A 25,015-nucleotide genomic window follows, 5' to 3' on the forward strand; every position below is an offset into this window, starting at 1 on the left:
AAGAGGCATTAAAAAATTAAAAATACAAAATCACCAAGTCTGGAGCACCATAAGAAAACAGAATAATATCCCTAGATCTGTTAGCCCTCCATACAAATCTATCTCTCCACATAAAAGACTTCCTAACAATGCAACTTTCCATCACATTTAAGCACTGTGTCTAACACATTATCCTCTCAAGATAAAAACAGATGTAAAACATGGAAAGCTGCTTTATGATGCTTTATTTAAAAAGATTAAAAAAAATTAATTACTTTTATTTGTTTTGAAAATCATCCTGACTTGCTTTCAAATACCATGCTTTATTATTAAATCTCAAACCCCTCAGTTTAGATATAGGTTAATCTGAATCAGGCTAAAACAAGGAGCAACTGTTTCACTGTCTAAATTAAACTTCTGGTCATGCCTAATTAGAGCATTTCGTCAGAGTCAAACTGAACTAAATCTTCCGAATTAAATGAGTCAGTCTTGTGGTTCAATGTCTTCATTGAACTCAAATATGCTGCATTTTACATGGAATCCAAAGCTGCAACAAGTCAAGGGATTATTTTAAATTCATTCTCTATTCTGCAACAGCATCAATTTAATTGAGGACTGAAGAACCCCAAAGGAAACTCATTCCACTTGATGTATCATCCAGTACCACTTTTCTAATTGCCAGATGAGCAGTTTAAAGGAGGTTGCAGTGGTTTGCACTGAAGCCAGAGGAAGATGGAATTTAACACAAGTATTTGACACCGCTTACCCCAGTGGTGAAAAATTCCTGAAAAAGCATTAATGGACAGATATTTACCAGTAAGAATGAAACAAAACTGCTGATACGTGAACCAATAAAGTTCAGAAATACAAATTAATCAAACTCAATGGATGAGATCTGCATGGAGGCCCAAAAGCCCTGGAACGCTCAGCCTACTCCAGGAAACCGATTTAGCCTCACTCATACATCAAAGGGAGAGGGAGAAGCACAGCAGGCACTGAATCCATGCAGCATGGATTCAAGAAAATAAAACAGCTGAGGATCCAAAAGACAGTAATTTCTCTGTATGAGGTACAGTTACAAACACAACTGTTGACAAAACACACAGCAGTCAATAAAATAATTCTGCAGATCCCGTTAGGAGGAAAGAGTCACCTGTTGCCCACAGAGTAATAAGCAGAGAGGTAACCAGTCCATGAGTAGAGAAGTAATAACTGTAGGTATAAAGGGAAAAATCTTGCTCTTCCCATGTGGTACAGAGCCCTGCTCAAAGCAAAGTGAAGCTTGTAGCTACCTAAAAAGACCTGGGATCTGCAGTGAACACCTTTCAGCATCCAGTCTTGCTTAATCTCAGTATTATAGCCCATAGATGTACTTTTGACTGTAATTGATGTTAAGTGTATGAACCAGACAGACATGAAATGAAATAATATAACTGAAGAAAAAGAAATATATATACTTGGTTTAAATAAGATTCATAAAAAGGAAGATGGAAAGTACAAGATAAACAACTTGTACTCTGCTAACACGGAGCCTGTGAACATCACACACACCCCACAGAGCACCAAAGGGAGGAGATCACTCCAAGCATTCATGTTCTCCTCTTTGTCCAAGATAATACGCACTGAACAGACTCTTAACTCATACACAGTGTTAAACAAAGCCTCTGACAACCATGACATGCTAAACTGAACCTCAGCGCCTCAGCAGGAGCAATTGGCTACATGGAGACGAGTCATGCACACACAGGGGTTTCAGAAAGAGATGCTGGTTACAAGGGACAACATGTACAACCTGGAGCTCTCCTCTACCTCCTTCTGCAAAGAAAAGAAAAAGAGAAGAAGAAGAGGAATAAAAGTTAATAGACCAGATTTCTGCCATGAGATCTGTAAAATGATTTCAGAAACTGGGGTAAAGGTTTGCCACAAGCTGATAAAACATTTGTGCAGCGAAGAGTTTTCCCATGCACTTCTTGGGACATACACCAGTCAACTAATCTCTTTCAATCAATCTCGGTTAAACTAGTCAGATTTCATCCATACCTGCACATGCATCAACACATATGCTTTTGAGAGCTCTTTTTCGAGTTACAGTTCTTGTTTTATTAACTGAAGAATTTTAAATAATCTTAATACAGAATTGGAGCAGCTTATCATACAGGAAAGAAAACCTGTACTTATAGAGAGAAACAAAATTGATTCCTCCTTTCCCCTGGACTGCATCCACTGCCTGCATCTGAAGCATCCCTGCTGCTTCCCTCCTCACCCCCTGTACATTTTGCCCGGTATGAGGAAACCGGCAGCTCCCACGGAACACATTTTGCTTTTGCAAATACCGTAATGCAGAGAGATATTTTCTGGGTTTATACATCTAGGCAATTTTCCTCTGAGAAAAAAAAAAATCCAGAAGCCTCCTACACTAAATCTCATGTTTATGGATAGGTAATTTCAGGGCTAGTAAAGTTACATGAGAGTCATACTCAAAACTTCCGGTACAGACATGATATTTTTTAAGTCCGCCAATCGGATAATTCTCTCCCTGCACAGAAGAATCATATTACTCATTTGCATATGAAAGATGGAGGGTAAGGAATATCTTCATGGCAACAGGAGACACTCAAACTAGTTTAAAAGCAAAAATAGTTTTTGAAGTTACTGTCTACATGGGTATAATTACAGACATGCAATCACTAAGACAGGAAAATAGAGAAGCTATTTTAACTCAATTGCTAAGGAGAAGTCAAATTACTTTAGCAAATGAAGTGCTGGATTGTAGCTAAAATAAAACCCCTACTTTCCACCTTAAGGCATGCCTGCATGGATGCTCATTAGGGAAGAAAGCCTCCGGACCACCCTGCAGGCTTCTCCTTTGGAGCTCACGGAGGAGAAATCCCAAGCAGCAGGATGCTGCTGTCTTCTACCCAACAGCTGATGTGGCAGAAGTGCTGTGTTGTGACAGTCAGCTTGGCAAAGACCTGGAGAAGCTGAGGAAATTTGGGGTCCACTCCAGACTCAGGTGGGCATATGTTTTGCTAGGCATGGACACTTCTGACTGTTTTCCTCTGAAGTAATTTTATATTTTATATATAACATCATCTTCCTGCCTGTCCTGTTCTGTTAGGGAAAACCATCTCACCTAGACAGACACACTCCAAGTCCTCTGGTTTTGTCCTTCTTTTTGCACAGCTACCCCAAGCCCTTCCAACCCAAGCCAAATTGTCTCCTGACTTGGTCCGTGCGGTTGTTTCAGTGTGTTTTAGAGCCAGACATTCCTCATTCCTGGGTTTTTAACTCCTTTGTATTTGAACAATTAGTCCTTCCTGATGTCTCTCATGGAGTCTCAGAGGGCAGAGGATGCAGAAGACCTGGACTTGTGTCCCCTCTCAGGTCTGCCTTGGCTCTCAGTCACATCAAGCGGGGAAACCCTGCTTTTAGCTCCCGGCTGGAAACCACTGAGGACAGATGGAGTCTCTGGCAGTGCAACAGCTCAACAGTACCAAGCTACCAGTGAGCATATGCAAGCTACACATTTTTCAAGAGCGTGTTCACTTCGCTCATTTGGGGTTGATTTTCCACAGAAAATTCCTTGACACAGACTAGCACTGCCAAATTTTAAGACCTCAGGGCACTAGTATGTCTCCAGTATAGGTCAAACTTATTTTTATACAAACACAAAGCAATAAATCCTACATTAGACTAACTTTTTAATTAAAAAAAATAACACAAACAAACACAACAAAACATTTTAGCTTAAATTCCATACATATCCTTGATTTCTGAGCCCCATCAATTTAAGGCAGTTAGGGACAGTTTCAGGCCAAATACAAAATTTGACAAAGCTCTGAGTAACTGCACACAAAGATCTAAAATCTTGTGTCTCAGTACAGCATGTGCACTTCATCAATGGTCACAAACTTGGTTAAACGCCTATCACAGAACTCTTTCACTATTCCACTTTTGAGCAGTCACCTTACATCTACAAAAATCTCTATTTCAGGACTTTTCATTAAAAAAAAATCAAACTATCTTCATCTTCACTTTCTTTTTTTTTATTTTTTTCTCAAATTCAAATTTTAAAAGCTTCCACAGATTTTCAGAGGATATTTTATTTTTTTTCCTCTTTTGACTTCCAATTAAACACAACAATTATGCATCTGCCAAGTTCTAAATTCTTCCGGTAATTTGCATCTGTGTACAACTATAAATAAGTTAAACCTTTATGCCAGTGCATCATCTCTGATTCACCAAAACATGCAGATTTACCAACACCTTCAAAGTTATCATCCATTCCTTTGCTGCAAGCTGCTGCCAAATGTATTTAATTAAATATCCTGAACTGAACTTTTGAGCAGACATGAGTACCACAGTGGTTCAGGTTCAGAACCAAAAAAACACAGCTGCAGAATTGGGTTTTCAGTGGACTTTACTCAGGAACTGGAAAGCCTATTAACAACAAATTACATTTTTAAAGTGAGACATAAACACTCATCTACAGCTGGGAAAAAAGGCAAACCAACAAGATTTCATTGCATTCCAAGTATGATGCTTTTTCCAAAGGAAGAAAATAAGAGCTTGGCTCAAACTTGAGTACATCAAAGCAGGACATAAAACTGCAGCTTCTCTTTCTGTAAAAATGCATGCCAGAACAACGCCATTTCAGAGTCACAGAATCACAGAGCCAGAACAACACCATTTCAGAGAGTCACAAAATCACAGAATGGCTTGTGGAAGGGACCTAAAGATCATCTAGTTCCAACTCCCAAACAGTTTCCCTGCCTAGCTCTGAGGGTCTAGACTACTTTGCTTCCTGACATCTTCTCCAGGGTTTTTTCCCCAAGGTCTCTTCCTTTTCTTATCCTTTAACCAGTGCTTTCCACTACCCTTGACTCATTTGACTCCTCCCATCTCTCAGAGCACATTTCCTGCATCACGATTTCATCACACACTTATTTTTATAGCTTCAATGGCCAAATCTAATATGTAGATCCACCTTTACATGAGTGTCACACAAGCACCAACTCTTTGTCACGTCACTAGATGATGTTCAGGAGAACTGAACCAGGGAGGCTCAGGAATGCCAATTCACCCTGGAGCCAGATTTGAGGTACTAAATCCAGCTCTGTTCCTCCTTCTCCTCCTTTACTGTTTTGGCTACTTCCCTCCTTGTGAACATGCCTGTACTGCTCAAACTCTGCTGAGATGATCAGCCTCCTCTCACCTCCAGAAACAGGCTATTTCAATACTTTTGCTGTGATATATGCTAATCCAAACCCCTGGCTGTTCCTTCAGGTCCTAAAATTAGGACATATGTCCAGACTTGAGCACCACGCCAACACTACCGAAAAAAAAAAAAAAAAGGCATGTCTGCCAAGCCTGTCAACAAATCCCAATGTTTCCCTAACTAGCTTTATGATCAGCATAACTCAGAAGGTCATCGGTACAGAAGTCAAATACAGGTTGACAAACTGTTTGTTCACAGTGAAAGCACAGTCACTGGAAAAGCACTTGGAGTTAGATGACTCTTTCAGTCAGAAAAAGACTGCTCTGATTACTCTGACTAGCTTTCATGATTGCAGGAAGAGTGAACATAGTATTTGATACACAGAAGTTCACAATAAGGATGTGAGGGTTTCAAGCTGCAATTCAAATATCTTCCACTCTTGAAACAAAGCCTCTTCCCTTAACTGTGTAGCAATCTGGACAGAGATGACACCAAGGAAGTGTTCTCAATGCCTGGAGAGGAAGGGGGCAGATGGAGTTACATTTCAAGTTTAGGTTCTGTTTTACCAAATCAAGGCCTATCAAAACATGTCCCATCAAAAGATGCTGGTCAGCTCTATCTCCCACATGCTCAGGGACAGATTTAGCAGCACAGCTCCACCACTGTATCACCTCATATGGGCTCGTCAATATCTGTGCTGGAAGTAAGGCATGTACTTCCACAGAAATGAACAATTTCTCATCTCGAGGACAAGTTACGGAAACAATACCAAAATACAAGTCTCAACCATTTTGTGTGTGTGTTTTGATTTTATTTAGTTTTTATTTTTAAAGGTCTGTACTAGGGTAACACCTAGCAGTGATTAAACACTGAGAACTCCCACTTCGTGATAGAGTCACTTGAAGTCTAGATCCACTCAACTCACAAAACTGCAAATCTGGATACTTATAGCTCCAATGCACACTTTGTTATCACATGTCTTAGCTATTATATTTAACAAGAAACCAAGTCACGAATTATGATGAAAAACCTTAACACCTGCTATTTTGAAGAAGCACTGCAAATCTTCCTGTCTGGAAAAAAAAAAAAAAAAGAAAAAAAAAGAGAGAGGTGAAGCTCGCTAACTGGCATTTTAGTGTGTTACACAATAAATTTTAGGCAGTTTTGTCAGTAGTGTTGAACAGCATATGTACTTGTCTTTATAATAATTTGCTCACAACTTCTAATAAACTGTTCACCCACATAATGAGGTTTTGGCTGCTGGCTGCACAAATATCAGATTTTGACATTTCCTTAAAAACATTTTTTTCATTTTACCTGAATTTGTCTCCTCAGCAGAAATCCAGTTTCCTTCCTGTGCTAATTCTTTTAAGAGTCTCCTACGCATTTGTCTCTTTTCCCTCAGCACATTTTTGAAATTGTTGATGCACTTGTTCAGGTAGATGGTCTCTGCGCACACCTTGTCAAGGCTCATGGGTCTGCACTCCTTTGCTGGCTCAGGTAGGGTGTTCACATCTTCTCCAAGCTCCTCAGGAGGTAAGCATTGCCCAGTAGGGATTTCACAGTCAGATGATGGCACCAAACTGGAAACAGGAGGCTCATGAGGAACAGAGGAAAGACTGGAAGGAGCAAATTGCACCTGAGCAGATGCTTCGCTGTTGACGTTTGTGTTTGCCTGGCTCTCAGAGGACTGACTAGGAGGGGTTTCTGCAAAGTTGTCAGAGCTGCCACCCATACCTGAACTGGTCAGCATAAGTGTGTTGTCATCATCCATCTGTAAGCCACTATCATTTTCCAAAAGGATTTCAGAATCACTTGTTTCCAGCTTATGAAATACCACCTGCAGAGCAGACCTGAAGTGGTGAATAGCTTTCCCAAGCTTATTAGTGTAAAACTTCATGTCTACAAGATCAATGTTATCCCGGGAATGGTCAAGGAAATACTGAGAATTTTCCAGGACATCCCTAAAGACCTGATCAGTTGGATCTTGATCATTCAGGTCCATTTGGATCATATCTTTCAAGCTGTCACTACTATCAGCCATTTCATCTGTTGTATGATCATAGCTAATGGTTGTCACCCCACTAGAAACATCTTCTCTTTGAATATCAACTTTCTCTGCACTGGTTAGTTTGCATGAAGTATCACAGTCTATTTCAATTTCTTCTGTGGTTATGCCCTCATCTTTTTCTAGAAGGGAAGAGCAATTCTCAGTGACATTTTCAGTGTCAAGCCTGTGCTCACCACCATTATTTGAAGCACACATCTGGTTTGCACGGCCAGAAGAGTCAGATGAGCAGCAGTGATTTCCATCACCTGATCTGGCCAAACTGGTCACCTGTGGATTTTGCAGAGGTTCATGAAGGACCTGGTGAATGTCACTGTCATCTGAAGGCTGCTCACCGCAGCTTATTATTTGTGTTTCCTTTCCAGTCTCAGACACTGAGTTGCTTTCCTTGGCTGATTTCTGCGCAGAATCAGGTCTCTGTCCTGTGCATTGTGCTTTCCTACTCGTGCTTTTATACTTAACCTGGAATGAGTCCATCTGGAGTTGCCCAACTGCATCAGTTCTCTGAGCTCCATCAGGATTCACCGAGTTGTGATGATTTTTCTTGAAGCCAGACTGCAAAGAGACCGAATCTGTTTTCTGGCCATTCTGCCGCTTTTGCTCCTCACTGGTAGCAATCCAGACCCCTGAGCTCTGTAGAAGGATAGACTTCTGTAAAATAAAGTCTCTCTGTTCACAACTGACAAGTTTCACAACTGCTGGTCTTGGCATTAATGGTTTGCCTGTACCCACATCTGATCTATAAGCATCTTTTATATACTTACTGCACTGAATACCATTGAAGCAGTGATACTCAGACAAGAAGCTGCAGATAAGCTCTACTGTGTTTTCACCATCTTTCTCTGGGATGCCATAAAAATATAATACTGGTTCTTCCTTTTGTAGCTCCTTTCTTGGCTCTCGAGCATGTGTACCCTGGGTTTTGCCACTGGAACCACCTTGTAGGCCTTCTATCTCGCTCAAGACTGTATCCACACAGCTGGAGACTTCATCCACAGAGCCTTTTATCAAGGTGAGGTGCTGACGGAGCTCTGCGATCTCCGTCTGGATTCGACTTATTCCCTGGAGCTCTTTAACAATGTAATCAACCACATCAGCTGAGCGATCTCTTGATTGCCTTCTACGGCTCTTGTACGCAGTGGGCTTTTCCTGGGGAAAGCACCCTTGCCTTTCAGCTGCATCCCTCCAGCTCATGGTAATGCTCAGGGAAGAAAGGTCCTGCCCCTCAGACACTCTGCTCTTTATTTCAGACGAGGTCTGTGTGATACCATCAGAAGAACTTCCCTGCGAGTCCCTCTTGTTCTGTTGAACCGAACATGGTATTTTCACATAGCCATCCCAGTTCAGTTCCACCTCACCAACACAAACTTCACTCACTCCTTTGGAATCACGTCCTCCATCCTGATGAAAGTCCCCTCCAGCTGTGGAAAATTCAGTGCTCCCGGGGCTCCTCTTTATTCCACAAACAAACACGTCTGTTTCAATCTCCACTGGGGATAGCTGGCAGCGATGTGCGTGGTTTGAATTATCATCTACCTGGCCTTGAAGAAGCCTCTTCATTTTGTCCCGCAGAAACAAATGGAGTTTTTGCTTCCGGAATTGCTTCCTGCCCCACAGTTTTACAACAGGTTTTCTGTGCAGAAGTGAAATTTCATTTTCGTGCTTTTTCAATCTACTTCTAGCAAACATCATCAGCTGCACCTGCGTTTCTCATAGTGCTACAAGCTGCAAAAGCACACATCAATCACAACTCGCATCCAGTTTTTATTCTGTCATGAAGCAGCTACCGAAAGAGGGGAAAAAACATTACGGTTTGGTTCAGATAGAAATAGCCAAAGTAACTTAAGCAGCAGAATAACAAAAAAAACCAAGAACAGCATACACATAAAATCAGACAGAAAGAGAACGTGCTATTTAGAGTGTATAGACTTGCTTTTGGCCACCTCCCCTGATCAGGTTCTTCTTTGTAGAAATAAGTGTTCCTCACTTCCTCTTCTATTCAAGAAAGAAAAAAAAAAATCTAAAAAGCAATTGTGGTCATTCCCTTTTTCTACAAGGTTTGCAAATTGCTCTAAGCTTGAGTTCCTGGCAATAGTGCACTATGTGATTTAATTACCCCTCTGAATACAGAGTTTCCGACATTAGAAATTCTATCCTTGCACATTTCCTTTCCTTTCAAGTTCACAATTCTCATCCTTTCTTGCTTCAAACCAAAGCAGAAATCAAATTCAACTTGGCGCATTACCAGTTAGCCCACAGGAATTGCACAAAGTGATGTAAAGTGGCAGAAAGATTGGATGACAGATTTCAAGTGTAAAACCTCTCTGCTATTTTAATACTTTCATCTTAATATTTTGCTACCAAACAGTAAAAAAAAAAAACCAAACCAAAATGAAGCAAACCCAAAAAACCTCAAAGCTTGCAAGCTCCCGAGCTAACCTGCAGTTAAATATGCCACACTCAGCATATGCACAAACAGGCTGAGCTGACAGCAGGAAGATTCTGCATGTCACTTCAACTCTCAAGATTTTGCAGTGGATCATTTTCCCCAGTTTAAATCCCCTCTGCAAAGAGCAAAATAAAAACAAAAAACCCTTACTATGTTAACTACTTCAAACTTTCATGTTTCTTTGCTGCACTTAGTAAGCAACATAACAATCAGCTTTTCCCTCCAGAGTGTAAGTTAGACGGAGACCCATAGAGAGAACCTCCTGGAGCCACTGTGACTGGAGAACACAAGTGTATTTGATGATTCAGTTTGGACTTGCTGCTGAAGCACATATTCTTTCTCATATTCTAATTTGGAATAAGACCTATATTACCTATTTTCCATTCTAGTTCTCAAAAAAATCCCCAAACATTTTCAAGCTTCACAATGCACAAACCTAATCATCACACCACCACATCCATTTGCTCCAAAATCTCTCAGAAGCTTTCACCTGGTCCCTTTTTGGGAGCGCATACAATGACTCCCATTTTCAAAGCATTAACTCGAAGTTTCCAATCACTGACTCAAAGTTTCTTCACCTGCACTGATCCCAAGCTGCTGAGGTGCAGAAATCCTCCCTATCATGTCCTCAGCTCCACCTCACAGCTGGCTGTGCTGCTGCCAGCAGCGAGCATGCTGCCTGTTAGCGAGCATTTTCATCGTGGTGAGCATTTTGTTTTCACTTTTGTTGCTTCATTTTGTGGGTAGGAAAGGAGAGAGTGTTTTTTGATCTGGAGGAAGGAGCACTGCAAATACCAATGTCTATAATAAGAGCTTAATTAATATGCTATAATAGAAGTTGCATCTGTGCTTCAGGTTGAAGTCCCATCATTGAGCATCTCAGCTGAACTACCACACCAAAGGCAGCACGTGCCCTTATGTAGGCTAAACAAATTCTCTGTGAGATTGATTGATGGCTGCTTAAAAGAAAACAAGTTTTAATTTTATAGAACTTTCAGGCCACTGGTCCAGAAAAAAATTTTATTTTTTTTTTAATGTCTTTCTTATCTAACTACTCACCCATAGAATAGGGTTGACATAAGAAATACTTTCTCAGACTCTCTTCTTCCACACAGTTTAGCTACTTCCACTTGATTGGGTAACTGATCTTTAACACCAGAAAATCACTTCTCTACCAGTATTAAGAAGTGAACCCTCAGAGACCAAGCACCTCGATTCAATGGCAACCAAGAAAAAGGGCTCCACAGTTCTGGCTCCCTACATGTGTTGCTTGAGGGTAGCACACAGAAATGCTCATTTCAAATATTATCCAGCATATTGAACTCCAAGTGCTAGGAGAAAAGCCTACCTATGCTTGTGCAAGGTTTCCCTCAGAAAGCTCGATCTTCATCATGTTTCCTTCCATACTCAGCTTTCAAGGCATCAGAGGGGCTTAATGATCATTTCAGTTAAAAAAAATAAGAAATCAATTCAAAACGGTGTTTGCTCTCGTTTCCTTTGTCTGCTGCAACACTCAACAGCAGCAGTTTGATACAGAAATCACTTTTGCCTGCTGAACACTTTCTTGCAGAACTGCAGCTGTTTCAAAGCTGGAAGCTCAAGTGCAAACAGTACAATGCTGTCATTTTTATTTATATATACAGTGTTTGTGGTTTATGTATATGTATGTATGTATATGTAGGTATATGTAGGTATATATAGATATACAAGAATACCTATTTCGTAGGAGATTTTAAAAAAAAAATCCTTGATTTCATCAAATACCATCAGTACCTTTCCATCTTACCCCAAGAAGGACAGAAACTGATTCCTCCCAAGATGGGAACAAGGTTGGAGCAGAACACATGGACAGCAGCTCTAGCTCAGAGGGAAGCCTCCCTACCTCTCCCTACAGTGGGTGGAAATGAACAGAAATTGCTGTTTACCACCAAAGAGCAAATCACTGCCCACTTAGACGAATGCCAAGAACCAAGTAAGAGAATCGCCCTCTTTGCACCTCTCCCACAGGCCTCCTCTTCCTCCATTTCCTGCCTTTTGCCACCCCAAACCCACACTCAGGCCTGGAGTTCTGGACATTCGCCCACCTCATTCTGTGGGCTGTCCCCAGAGTGCCTCTGCACCTCCTGCCAGGGTCCTTCACTCCTCCTCTCCACCCAGGGTGTGGGTGCTCCTGTCCCATTCCAGTGCTCCAGACTTGGGTGCTCTGCAGTCACTTGTGCCCTGTAAAGACCTCTTATTCCTCTCAGGTTGCCTGCGTTGGGGTCATTCTTTTTTGTAGCACTGATGTGCAAAGTGACAATCAAAGTTACTGCAGGTTCAGCCAGGGGAAAAAAAAAAATCTAATCTAGATGCAAATCCTTGCTGAAGTCTTTTTCTCTTCCAGAATCACGCCAGGAGTCACATTAACACATAACAAGAAATCAAGTCTTTAAAAAAAAGAGTATTTGGATCTTGGTATCCTGCCAGATGCTGCAAGCCTTCACTGACTACACAAGGTTTGTTCTGACCGCCTTGTTAGCAAGCATTTCTCTCCAGAAGAACTCTACGCTCAGTTTCAATGCAGCTGTCTCTGGGTGTGCAGGCTGGAGAGCAGCATACAAAGGTACCATCATTTCTATGTTCCCTAAATTCTCAAAATGAACCAATGCTCAAGCTAAACATGAGGAACACATTGATGCTTTACTTGAGGACGTTTGAGTCATTTTGCTATTTCCATGAGGACAAAGCTGCCATATTAAGATTTTTAACAGGGGAAACACATGAGCTACCACAAACACTGCACAGCTTATTACCTTGTCACTGGACACACTTATGAAATATCCTTGTAATGTAATGTAATATAATCCACGAACAACAGTTACTTTTCCTCCTGACACATGGATTTGCCATGACAACAGGAGCAAAAGCATGGCATGCCAGCATCCATGAAGGAGAAAGGAGAACATGAGAAATCCCATGAAGGAATAAAATGCAATTATGTTATCTCTGCTTGGGATCAGTCATATTATACACTTTGGGCACTTGGGGAAGGCCAGGCTCTTCCCAGGGGGAGGGGAGATGGCTGCAACCCCCTCTGAGCAGCACCTTCAGCTCTGTGAGCCACTGGCCAACATGGTTCAAAACAAAGGTAGAACTGTGGTGCCTTCAGCACTACCCCACACTGCAGTGAACTGGCTCCAGTCCAGTGGAAAAAAAGGGAGTGGAAGCACACACCCTATGTCCATTAAACCTCTGCTAAAATTAGGTGGGTTTATCTTACAAAATCATAGAACTCTTTAGGTTGGAAAAGACCTTCAAGACCTTCAAGTCCAACTGTTAATCCCACACTTCCAAGGCCACCACTAAACTAAGTGCCACATCTACACATCTTTTAAATACTTCCTGGGAGGCTGATTCCACCACTTCCCACTTGGGCAGCCTATTCCAATGTTTGACATACTGACATTTTTACTGGCTGTGTGGTTTTCATCACACCAATGTAAATACTGAGACACCTTTACCCCACAACATCATGCTAGAAGGTGGCAGTACCTCAGGGTAGACGTGATGTTCAAGGTCACCAGCAAAGAGATATAAAAATAATTGACTATGATCAGAAAAACATTTCACAGCAGCCTCTCTGGCTATTGATTCGTGCTACTGAGTGAAGTCTTTTTGATTAGATTATATTTACAGTATCTTCCACACAAAGTGGTATTGTATTACCTGTGCTAGCAATTACACTAGGAAAAGAATGACTGATAAATGGTCCTGCTACTTTATAAAGAACCATTTAAAAATGAAGAATACCAATAACTAAAATGTAGGACATTCTGGGAATAAAAAAAATTGGCATTAACAAGAGAAAGAAAATCATGGCTAGGGCTGCCATAGCAACATCGCCCCAGCACTCTGCATGCTGAAACATTGACTCTTCCTGAGAATATTATAGCATTTTTAAACACATTAATTGCTGAAATAATCCTAACAACAAGTCCTGACAGAGGTATGAAGGGTTACCGTCAGTTTTGCTGATGGATGACTTCTGGAGAGGAGCCTGCAATTTTCTAATTAATATGATTACATTTAATTTTGAGTTGGATCATATCTCAATGTGGCACTATTGCTTTGCTTCTAAGAATGTGTCTCTCTTCAAACCTTGTCCTGGTAACTAACAAAAACTCTAACTTTTGAGTCCTGGCATGAATAAGAAGGTACTGAGCTGAGGAATCCTGGGCAAAAAGCAGGACAGCTGGAGAACAAAACATACTGTTGAGAAATGTGTTCACCTCAGGGCATTTTGGCTAAAAGTAAGCTGCAGAAGAGACACATGGAACACCACAGTGGATTAAAGATGAAATACATCCATGCCATCGAACAGATAGTAGTTACAAAAGAATAAAAGTAATTTTAAAAACAAAACAATGTGAGCAGAGGAACTATTACTCAGCACCTCATCAACCCTTTCACAGTTCCTCTGCAGCGTAGCCTCAACTTAAGTTCTTGTTCTGGACAGCCCCACCTGTAAAACTTTCTTAAGTTTTTAGCACTTCCAATGGTATTTTCCAGGTTTCTTGTACCTACAACATCTGTTTCTATACAGCTGAGCAAAAACTGTGACAGAATACTTCAATGCAGGTATCAATGACAGCCACACTTCCCACCTGACACGTTCAAGGAAAAAAAACCCCATACTTGAAATCTTCCCAAAGCAGTTTGATAGATGTGATAAGAGGTCAGGTTCGGTCAGTCAGTCCCCCTCATGGTGGAAAAATGATCCACGGAATACTGCATATTACAGACTTCTGCACCTCCCACATCACAGTTATTTCTTACCTTTTACACAAGGCCATCCAACCAAGACAAAAAAGCACCTCTGAATAATATCTTGCTGTACGAGCAAGCTATCAGTGCAGCTACAAAGTGAAGGAACAGTAAAAATCACAAACTATGAGTGTACAACACCCACTGAAGTGTTCTGAGTGCATTCCTCAATGTCAAAATTTCTGTTGCAAAACAGCATGAAATTAAATTAATGTAATTAAAGAGTATCACTATGTAGTAGAACAAGGAGATAGCACTCCCTGCCTTAACTCCTTAACACCCTCTACAAACGTAGGGACCAACACAAAAGTTAAATGTGTTTCAGCTTTCTCCAAAATGGGACTAATGTCAGTCATCCAGACGACATCCCTTCAGTGAGCACAGATGGAGAAGGACTAAGTTGCCCAGGCTGTAAGTCCAGCGGTGTTGGGAAGCCCTGGAGGGCACCTCAGCACCAGGCAGCCCTTCTATCCTTCAAGACGTGCTCATTTCCCTCTGCAGCGCATCCTTCTGTCACAGCTTTTCCTGCAAGCTGAAAGCAGCAGTGGCTGGCACAGCGATGCATCGCTCGCAGTAACAAATGAGGTCTGTCACCACCTGGCAGCCAGGGAAAGGCGGCATCCAGAGACAGAAATAGGGGGTGTCCCCAAGCGCAGAGGGAGGCACAGCCTGGAAGCTGCCGACCACGGCAGTGCAAAGACTCATGCCTAGCAAGCAGCAAGCTAAGTCTAAGGTACTTACCTAGTTCTGAGACAATGCTGTGCTGAGAAAAAGGCAAAAAGGATAACTGACTACCAAAAATAGAAATCACAGCTGTTTCTGTCGTTCTTATGTAAAAGTTTCTTCACTCCTTAGAAGAGAAAACAAAACCTGAGCAGCAGCTATTAGCAGTTTAAGAGCAAATGGAGAAACAACTAAGTTCAGCAGCCCCCTTATTTCCAGAGCTTGGGGGTTTTGTAAACAGCTGAATCAACCAGTAAATGGTTTGCCTAGGACAACCTAAAGCACTAATTATTCCTTAAAACAGATTTATCCCAAATCGGGATCCTAAGGACCAAGCATTATACTGAAAAGACAAGTCAGGATCAAGAAGCAACTTCTTATTTAAAGGAAACAGCTCCAAGGACTGAAACAAAAGTATGAGGGCATGCTAAGTTGGCTGGCCATGGGATCAGAAGCATCTGATGGAAATGTCTGCCACGTTTTGGGGAAAGATTTGTGACTATTCAGTTACCTCTAACAAGAAAGCAGACAGACAACTTATAGCCCAGTGCTGAGTTACTGTGTGAACTCTCCAAGTCCTGCATTTCTGGCAAGAACCACCACGAAACACATCCTTAAGAATTTCCTCAAAACACTTGATGACTCCCTGAGGAGGTCTGCAGCTGGTTTTTCAGGTGACAGTGCCTCAGCTCACACGGACATTCAGGTAGGAGACGGACAGGCAGCACTCACCAATGAATTAAGAGACCCAACTTCTGTTGTCAGGGCAGAGAGAGCACAGCCCTCGTACTAACTGGCGCTACACAATCTTGCTCACTGATTTGACCTGCTCTGCACTCCTTTAGGGCAGACACTTGGCAGTGTTCAGCTGGGATGGGTGAAAGTAATGTATGCAGCAAATGGAATTAGGGTTTTCCAGCTCATGCTACTAAAATGCAGCACTCGGCAACTAAAATCCTCCTGGGGTAAAACTGCAGCTTTACTTCTATAAGCTTTCTCCTTTTCATCTTGAGGACAGAAGACCTCAGCATTCTGTATTAAGTCTTGAGGTTTATCCCCCAAAGGCTCACTCCATTAGCAAAAGAAAGCTGCCCATATAAATGGAAGGAAAACTGAAAAGATATCTGAAACAGTCACACCATCTGCTCCAATTCACGAGCTTGTACAGCATCCTCATTGCTCCTGCATGCCAGTCATTCCATCTCATCAACTCACAAGCTTCTCAGCACAAGAAATCAGGCCAATGACAAACACTCTGTGTTAAAAGCAAGCCTTTTCTAAGTGACATTTCAGAAGAATCAAACCAATAATTTAATTACTTCAAGTTATTTGCTTTTCAAGTGATCAAATTTAATTTATCCCCAAGCCCTTTCCCTTTAACTCTTCTTCCCATAGTGATTTTGATGTCAAATTCCAGCTGAGATACAAACCCTCCTAACAGAAAAGTATGAGAAGTAAACAGACACAACCTCAATTATACCAGTCATAAGACATCTACAATTAGTATCTAAGGGGTGAAAACAAAAACTAAGAAATAGAGCATACAAAGGAACATACTAAGTGTAAATTGCTTTTACAAAGACATTTTTAAATCCAGTCAGCTTCGAATGGAGCTATTGTATTGCTAAAGTAAACACACACAGAGCCCACTCTAAAAATAAAGAGCAATTCTCCTTGGTAGCTGCCTACTTGCAGTTTATACCCAGCCACTTCATTTGTTCCAATCTTTCACTTACCTTGCTGCTTCAAAATAAAACAAAAGGTTAAAATGTAAAGGAAATTTATAGAATTAATAGAAAACTACAGAATACAATAGCTTGTTCTCATAGAAAATACAGGTCCTGAAGGATTCCTAATCTTGTTAAAGGTTCACCGGATAATGAACTTTTACTATGGAGATTATCAACATATTGTTGGTGTCCCATCTGAGGTATCAGGGAAAGCAATGTTAAAGGCACCGAGAGTTTCCCGTTCCACAGCAGCACTAGGATGAGAAATCACATAAAGTTGAAGGCATGTTTTGAAGGGGATAAAAAATGCAAACAGCTACTAAAAATCCAAAAAGCAAAAAAACAGCAGAAGCCAACGATTGTAAAAGCCAAAAATTAAGAAATCCTTTTGGTTTCCAGGAGCATCCCTCAACAGAAATTCTTTAGTTCCCCACCACAGTGCATCTTTTCCCTTTCTCAGGCTGTACCAAGTACAGTTAAAACTTCATCCTTCTCTTCAGTTGTGACTCAACAGAAAATATTGTACTTCAGAGGCAGAGAGAAAGCTGTGCAGCTATTGCTACTTTACTCCTCCTCGTCAGCTGCCTACTGCCTAGCTCCTCACACACAGGCAGCCTCCCCGCTTCACTCCTCGCCTCAAAATGATTCTCCACTTTATTATCCATTCAGAAGGAAATGCGAACTGATGGAGCCAATCTGACTAAAGACAAAACGCACTCCTTTGGCATTACGAGAGCAGGCAGTGCAGCGCAGTGAGCTGATCTCTGCTGGAAAAGAGCTCTGCCTGACTCCTGGCATCCTGCGGGACTGTGGAGAAGGGGGAGGGGGGGGTTGGGGAAAAAAGCTCAGGACTCAACATAATTAACCAGCTCCAAGAAGATTCTTTGCCCCGTTTATTTTTATCTCTCCTGTTCACCCCCAGACTAACCCGCAAGATTCAGCGATGCCCTCGCTGAAATGAATCCAGTTTCCAAGGAAGACTAGTTCTGGTACAAGTGTGGGGGATTGAAACACCCGTTGATCTCTCGTTTCCCAAAAATAAAAGTCACATTGTTACATAAAAGAATGACTGCAGAAGTGTTGTGCACAGAATCATATCCACTCACGTTGTACTGACACTTCTCTCCTGGGAGTGAGCAGCAGCAGGCACTCATCCTGCAAGAAGCAACTGAATTACAGGCACTGTACATCAGCACCACAGCCTGCTCCGGGGGTATCCAACACACTGCTGCTAAGATAATCTTCCTGTTGAACAGCTGATCCATGTTCATATATCCTCTGTCCCCCCTCTTCATGCACCCAATACAAGCACCCACCTCCTTCCTGAATACTGATTCTCTGCCTTTAGCATCAAAGGCACTGTATGACTGCTGGTTCTGCTCAAGGACAACTCACTGCATCTTTCAAAACAGTGTCTTTTCACAGTGTGGGGTGGGATTTTGAAGAGGCCTATATGACTTAGCTGTGGAAATGCCACTATCCTCCCATCTGTTCAAATACCTCCTACCTCCTTGTGAGCCAGCCTTGCTGTGAACGATATATCCCCTTCAATGTCTTACCTACACCAGAATCAACTTTTATTCACCACTTCCTCCACAATCATCACTGGGCTCCCACCCCTGTCCTCGCTGCAGGGGGATATTCTCCCCTCAGCTTCTACCCCCTGCTCCCACAGCTCCACCCCAGCATGTTGCTGTAGTGCCAGCTGACAACAGCCAGGCTGGTGTCCCTATCAGCTCATTTCTTTGATTTGGGTAAGGGCGAGTTTTACACACAGGCAAACTAATGTCATGATTCACAGTACTGTCTCAGCAGCACTACTAGTGACCTGTACCTCTGTTCTTTCCACGTGGACTGCCCCTTTCAGTCAGGCACAGAAACCACCTTCCAGACCCCCTGTAAGGCTGGTGTTCCTTTGTGGTCACTCATATACTCCATCCCCTGGAACACCCTCTCATTTTTGCTCTTTCTCCTGCTGTAGGGGCTGGGACTACAGGTCAGATTTAGAGAAGTGCTTTAGCTTTAAATGATTTTAAGAGTCTGACCCCTAGTTTCTCATTATATATATTTCCATCCCACCTGGAGAACAGGGCTCCTGCCCAACTGAGGGCACCGAGTCCCACTGCAATAGAAATTATTCCACTAAACACACCAATTATAGCACTTGAGCTCAGATTCAAAGCTCTGCATCAAATTCATCCATATAAAAATGAAGACTGCCCAACAGAGAAAATAAAATGCAATCCGGGATTTGTGCAGCATTTAGTATCTTCAAAGCCCTGCCTGTGAATAAGATGAAAAAGACCTTCTGAGAGGTCTCCTTCACAGCAATAGCTTAAAAAAATATTAAGTATCCATCAGATAATACTTTATTATTCACATTAACTCTCTACAGCACCTGAAATTAAGACAGTCTTACAGGCTTTTGCATGCCTTACTCTTCCCAAAGATCTTACAACAAGTGCAACCAACATCATCTTGCCATCGTTGCCTCTGTTCTTCCCATTTCTTCCTTCCTTGGTCTTTGCCCATTCCTGCAGCCGTCAGTGCCAGACATTAGCACATCAAAGTACCAAACATAATGCGGCTCTAGCTACAGTTCCTAAGACCCAAAAAACCTGTGCAAATTTCCAAGCACTGCAACAAGAAATCCCAGTACTCCCATGGCTGTCATACAAGAACAGGAGCAAAAAAACACACGGAAAAAGTGAGCAGGCCTCAACAGACAAAGAGACAGGAGACACTGCTAATGCAGGTCATGAGCAATGGAATGATGGAAAAATGTCACTGCCCTCACCACAGCTCACAAGGAACTGGAGAGGAAAATGTGGCTAAAAAAAAGACAAAAGAGCAGGTGCCCTCAGAAGCAAGAAAGATGGCACCTTCCAAACATTTAGGACCCCTTACCCAATGCACAGGAGATTGAGACAGGTTTCTTCAGAGATTTTTTTCCGAAATAATGAAGATAATTCATAATTGTGAAAAATAGGCATGACTTGCCTATTTCTGACTTGCCTATCTTATGACTCTAAAAAAAGTCAGTGAGAAAGAGTATGCTTTACCTTAAGGCTGAGAGCACTGAGTTATTTGCCTTCTAGAAGAGAAATAAACTTACGCTTAAAAATTTAAATACTTCTTACTGCAATTATTTAATTCACCAACAGATTTTAATTTTAGGTTGAGCCAGCAGGGAATTATTAAAACTGATAAAGCCAGGCTCAGCTATATAGGCCAAATGCTTTGATGTCTGAGAGGTATACATTACCCTTTCTTCTTTTTTAATCCTCATTATCTATTTCATTCCAACTTCCTGTAAAGTAGTGAATTACCGATAAAATTGTAAAAAGTAAGCAATTCCTTCATGAGCACGAGTGGATTAACGAAAGGAAAATGAGCACTCTTCGAGCACAGGTCCTGCTCCTCCCTCTCCCAGACTTATGCCCCTTCTCCCTGCAGGAAGACAAGCAGGAACATTTCTAGTGTCCTGGCTCTGGGGGAAGAACAGAATTGAGTGGCTAAGGAAATTAGCCACGATAAGAATGTTACACAGAGAGATGAAAAAGAAACAAGAGGGGGAAAAGTAGAGAAAAAAGTCAATGGAGAGAACTTGTCTGGTACTGCAGGGGAAAATTCTGTCCAGCTAACTCTTAGGTTTAATTTGTCTCACAAATGGTCCTGGACATCTCTGACTCTAGAGCTCTCTAAAATAAAATTTTTATTTGACTTGAGAAAAGAAAAAGCCATCTATCCCAAGTGAAACCGCCTGCTGCATCTCCCTGAAGGCAGAGTTTTCAGTAAGGCAGCTTGAGTTCAGTGCTTCACTAGACGGTACGAGTTCAAATACACTGTGTAAAGTTTATCAATTTATTCAGCAGTGAAAACATGCTATTTATTATGTTTTTCAAAGCCACGAGAAGATTAAATCAATCAGCAGTCTAAATATGAAGTGTTAATGAAAAAGCAGTGACCTCCTGCTGTTTGACAGCTGTCCTCAATGAATACCAGCTTTGAGGAGCTGTGCATCACACAACCCCAAGCAGGGCTGCTGAGACCGAGCGTGGAAGAGGAGAGTTTCTGTTCTGAGGAATTTAAAACTGCCCTGTCAACGATGCTGCTGTTTGTTACAGTAGCTCCAGAACACACGTATGAAACATATGCTTAAGACATTGCTTTCAGAAGAAAGAACAACTTCAAGAAGGGGTCATTCAAAGCACTGACTCTTTCTTTTCCCCTTAGGAAAGGCTAAGGCAAGGCACAAGGGCAACATATAAGCTCGGAAAGGAATAAAGATACAGGTACCTCCTACAGCACCTTGAGCACCTTGGAAACTGATAATGGCCAGACATTGGCATTGAAAGACTTGAAGAAAAGGAAGGAGATAATCTTACCTAAAGTTCTTACCCTTTAAAAAGTTGGGTTTTTAACTCTCATGCAAGTTGAATTATTTTGTTTATAGAAAGACAAGAATGGCACTGGCTCATTGAAAAAAAAAGCTAAAGATCAGAGGTACCGGGACTGCTTACCTTCCAAAGACAGGCAACCTAAGTCCCTTTGTTGCCCATGGCTGAGACCAAACCACTGGCTGACTCAGCTTCATAGGAAAGATGTTTACACTCCACATGTTATCATCATTTCACTGTAAGGACAACCACTGAACTCTGAGACACGAACATTTCTAAACTAACAGAAGGAAAGACTTTCACATACCTGGGAATAAAGGATATTTCCATGGCTAAGAATGTAGTAAAATTCAAGGAATGGATTTTTGCTAGGTTAATGAAAAAAATGACTTAACACAGCACCAATGTTTTTGAAGAGCCACGAACTATACACTCCATAGTTTAGGTCAGTCTTTATCAGGCAGGGATTTATCAGAGACCTTAGAGCTGCCTACAATGAGTCCTCCCATCTCTGTCCCTCTGAGGGTGCTGCTGCCACACCAGTCAAAAACTCCTCCAGAGGCTACAACAGATCTAGTCTGATGCAGGAATTTTTAAGGTGTAAAATCCTTAAGGGAGCATGGGTCATGAAGTTAGAAAAGCTTGTATTATCATCCTCCAATGGCAATGCCTTTCCTAAGAGATGTGAGACAGTCCTTCAAATGCATGGGCTAAACCTGCCTGTCCCTTTCTTGTCTCCATGTGGATGTTTGCACTCTTGGCTTCAGGGTACCAAAAACCAGATGTTGTTAGCTCTGCAACCCAGCACTTCACAGAAGAGGTTATTTTATTCCTCACTCAGTAGGTTCCAGCCTCTTCGGGGCAGAAACAAGCCTTGGCTCCCAGACACCACACTCCTTCCAGAAGCCACTCCAAGACAATGCCAACTCCACTCGTCACAGCCCACACCAGCCTTCAAAGTCAGGGTGATGAAACTTTAAAAGCAGAGCTGCCTCAGGTGACAGCCTGTGGGGTAGCATGTTGTCCCCTTGTGCCGCAGCAACAACAGACACAAAGCCTTCCTTAATGTGCTTAAGGAAAACAGCAAAATATCCCCAGAGCTTTTGCCCTGGGTTTTGGCTGCCCCTCTGAATGCACAGAAGCCCTTATCTAGCTGAATTGTCATTCTCCATTTTCAGTCAAAACATATAAGTCGAAGATGGACTCTTAGAAAAACGATGCTGCCTTCTGCCACTCAGACAACTTGAAAATTTTAACCGCTGGCTGTCCCTATTCCAGAAACAACTATTATACTGGCTTGTAGTCTAGAGTCAGTTTAAATACCTTAGGTCAACAGGCAGCATTTATAGCAGAGAAAACTCTCCCTCTGCTGCCTCCTCCTTCAAATTACATGTCTCTCCTTCCTTCCTAACTCCATCCAAAACGTAAGGACTTGATATTTCATGAAATTGGAAAATTACAATCAATGCGTTAATTGCACATCTAATTAAATAATCAGCGTTTCTAAAATGCAAAGGCATCTGGGCACAGACATGTGCCGGGGGTGGAAAAACCTGTAATTATACTCTCAGTTGGAGCTGTAATTGCTTTTTTCATCAAGAAACCTGGGAAGGAAAAGTTGCAGACGATACGAAATGTAGATCTCAGGTAGACATAACAGCTTTCAAATGTGAATTAGTTGAAGCAAGCACAAGGGAAGTAAACTGTTCAGCATTTCTATTGTAAATACAGATAAAGGAATAACAGACTTAACCTACAGCAGGGGAAACCTAGGCTAGACAGCTGAAAAAGCTTTTAATCAGAAGTGAGCGTGGATTATCTAGGGAAGCTAAAAAAACTCTGTCACAGAAGGTTTTAACAAGTGGAAGCATACACATTTTTAAGGGATGCTTTTTGAGGAAGATAGATGGTCTAGTTAATCTCTTCAAGTCTCAGTTTTATTGCTGCTTATCTTTATCATTCTGCTACCTGTCTCAGGTAGAAAACTGCATGGTAACACATATACCTGGCTAAGGGGCAGGATGGTACATTACTCCCCACGGACAGTCTGCATGACAACCCAGCTTCCCACAACACAATAGCTTAGTTCAAACACTGCAGAGCACATTTTCCCGCATGAGCTTCACAATGAGAACACAGAAATGGTCTCTCACAGAACTCTCTGTGCATTCTACAAGGTCGGTCCAACACATGGGGATTTGGCTGAAGGAATTAAGTGCCTTGATCCTACCTGTTAGCAGTCTGTATGAACTTTAGGACACCTCTTTCTCTGGCTGGAGGTAAACCCCTCTCTCAGCTAGGAAGGAGGGTGTCCTACTGCTCACCACCCAAAAAACTATTTAATATTGTTTCCTTCATGTCACTCAGAGCACGATCACATGCTTTATTTATTGCATCAGAGCCAGGCCTCCCATTACACGCAATTACATCACCATTGCATGCAGTGAGGCAAGGAGCATTCCCTGTCATACTACTGAAGTAATTCAAACATTATTGGTGTTTAGATAGCACATCTGTGAAGTTAAAAACTCCCTGTTACAATGGAAGAATAAGGGAAGCATCAGGTCAAGAGCTTCTTCTCTGGACACTTATCTCAAGACAACAAACCCGACTTCTCAGAATACTTAAGTTGGGAGCATATCAAAGACTAGGAAGTCTGGTTCCCTGCTGCTTCACTCATTGGTGACTCACTTCCAGAATCTTAAATCAAATAACCAGAAATCAATTCGTGGATCAGAGGAAGAGGAATTGTAAAAACCCTTTTCAAAAGCCAGGATGGCTTGTCCAGCCTCATATAACAACATGGCAGGGGAGTAACAACTAATAATCTTGCAGAGCAGTGCCCAGCTACCTCTGTTGACAGATGGTGTCCTCCTCATTGCTACAGATGCACCAGCTGGGAGAAAATATTTTTTACTATCCTGCCTTCATCTTTATGTCTCCAGGCTTAAATAATACGCCTGTCTCTTAGGTGGGAATAATTTTGTGTATTTCTATTCCCTTCAGAAGGCAGCAGTTGATTAATGAACCAAAATGCCACATAATTACTTGTTATGAACCATGTAGAAGCCCCCTGTCAGTCTTTGAGGACACTGTTAGCACTGGCACTGAACAATGGGCACTGCCACATCATAGCTCTGACAAAGCCAGCTCCAGCAATCACACCCAGATTAATAAGTCCAGACACAGCTTTCACACATCCAGTAAAGGCACTTGACAGGTTCTACACTGGGCCTGAATTAACTGGGTCTAGAAATTCAGTCTGTCTGCTCCTCTGATTGGGAGGGACAGAGGAAGAAATTTAATGCAAAAAATGAAAAATTATTGGATTTAGAAAGCCCCTGCAAGGGGATGAAAACTGCATTACAAACCAGGCTTTGATAATGTAGCCAACCTAAGTTAAGTCACTGAGAGGCCAATTAACCCCTTCAGCAAAAGTCTGTGATGGGAGGGGCAAGCAGAATCAGACCAAAACACACTCCAAAATACTGAGCAGGGATGGCAGGGGGATCACTCCAGTGGCTGCTGCCTCTGTTTGCTGCTCTCAGGTCACAGAAGTCACTCCACCTTCACAGAAACTGGAGAGAAGAGGATGTAAAGGCAGGATGAAAAAGGAATGATTCTACCAGCTGTAAACAGTTGTAT

The 25,015-nt window shown here is 41.9% G+C and overlaps 1 protein-coding gene across 6 annotated transcripts in view; it reads right to left on the minus strand.

Annotated features, from left to right (window-relative positions):
* UNC13B (unc-13 homolog B) overlaps positions 1-25,015 on the minus strand; it is a 208,235-nt gene that overhangs the window by 91,709 nt on the left and 91,511 nt on the right. Inside the window, exons 1-3 of one of the 6 annotated variants that reach the window (XM_051804586.1) lie at positions 16,977-17,697; positions 6,515-9,048; positions 1,772-1,794 (exon numbers count right to left, since the gene is read on the minus strand). The exons of 2 other annotated variants lie outside the window; for them this stretch is intronic. In XM_051804586.1, the coding sequence (XP_051660546.1) occupies positions 1,772-1,794; positions 6,515-8,957 (2,466 nt within the window). In that variant the 5' untranslated portion in view covers positions 8,958-9,048; positions 16,977-17,697. Of the gene's footprint in view, positions 1-1,771; positions 1,795-6,514; positions 14,535-16,976; positions 17,698-25,015 lie in introns of those variants that run through there. 3 more of the 6 variants (XM_051804587.1, XM_051804589.1, XM_051804588.1) reach the window with 3 other exon arrangements.

The sequence above is a fragment of the Manacus candei genome, unplaced genomic scaffold, assembly GCF_025592945.1.
Source record: "Manacus candei isolate 608988 ecotype Guabito, Panama unplaced genomic scaffold, ASM2559294v1 h1tg000061l, whole genome shotgun sequence".
Lineage (NCBI taxonomy): Eukaryota > Metazoa > Chordata > Aves > Passeriformes > Pipridae > Manacus > Manacus candei.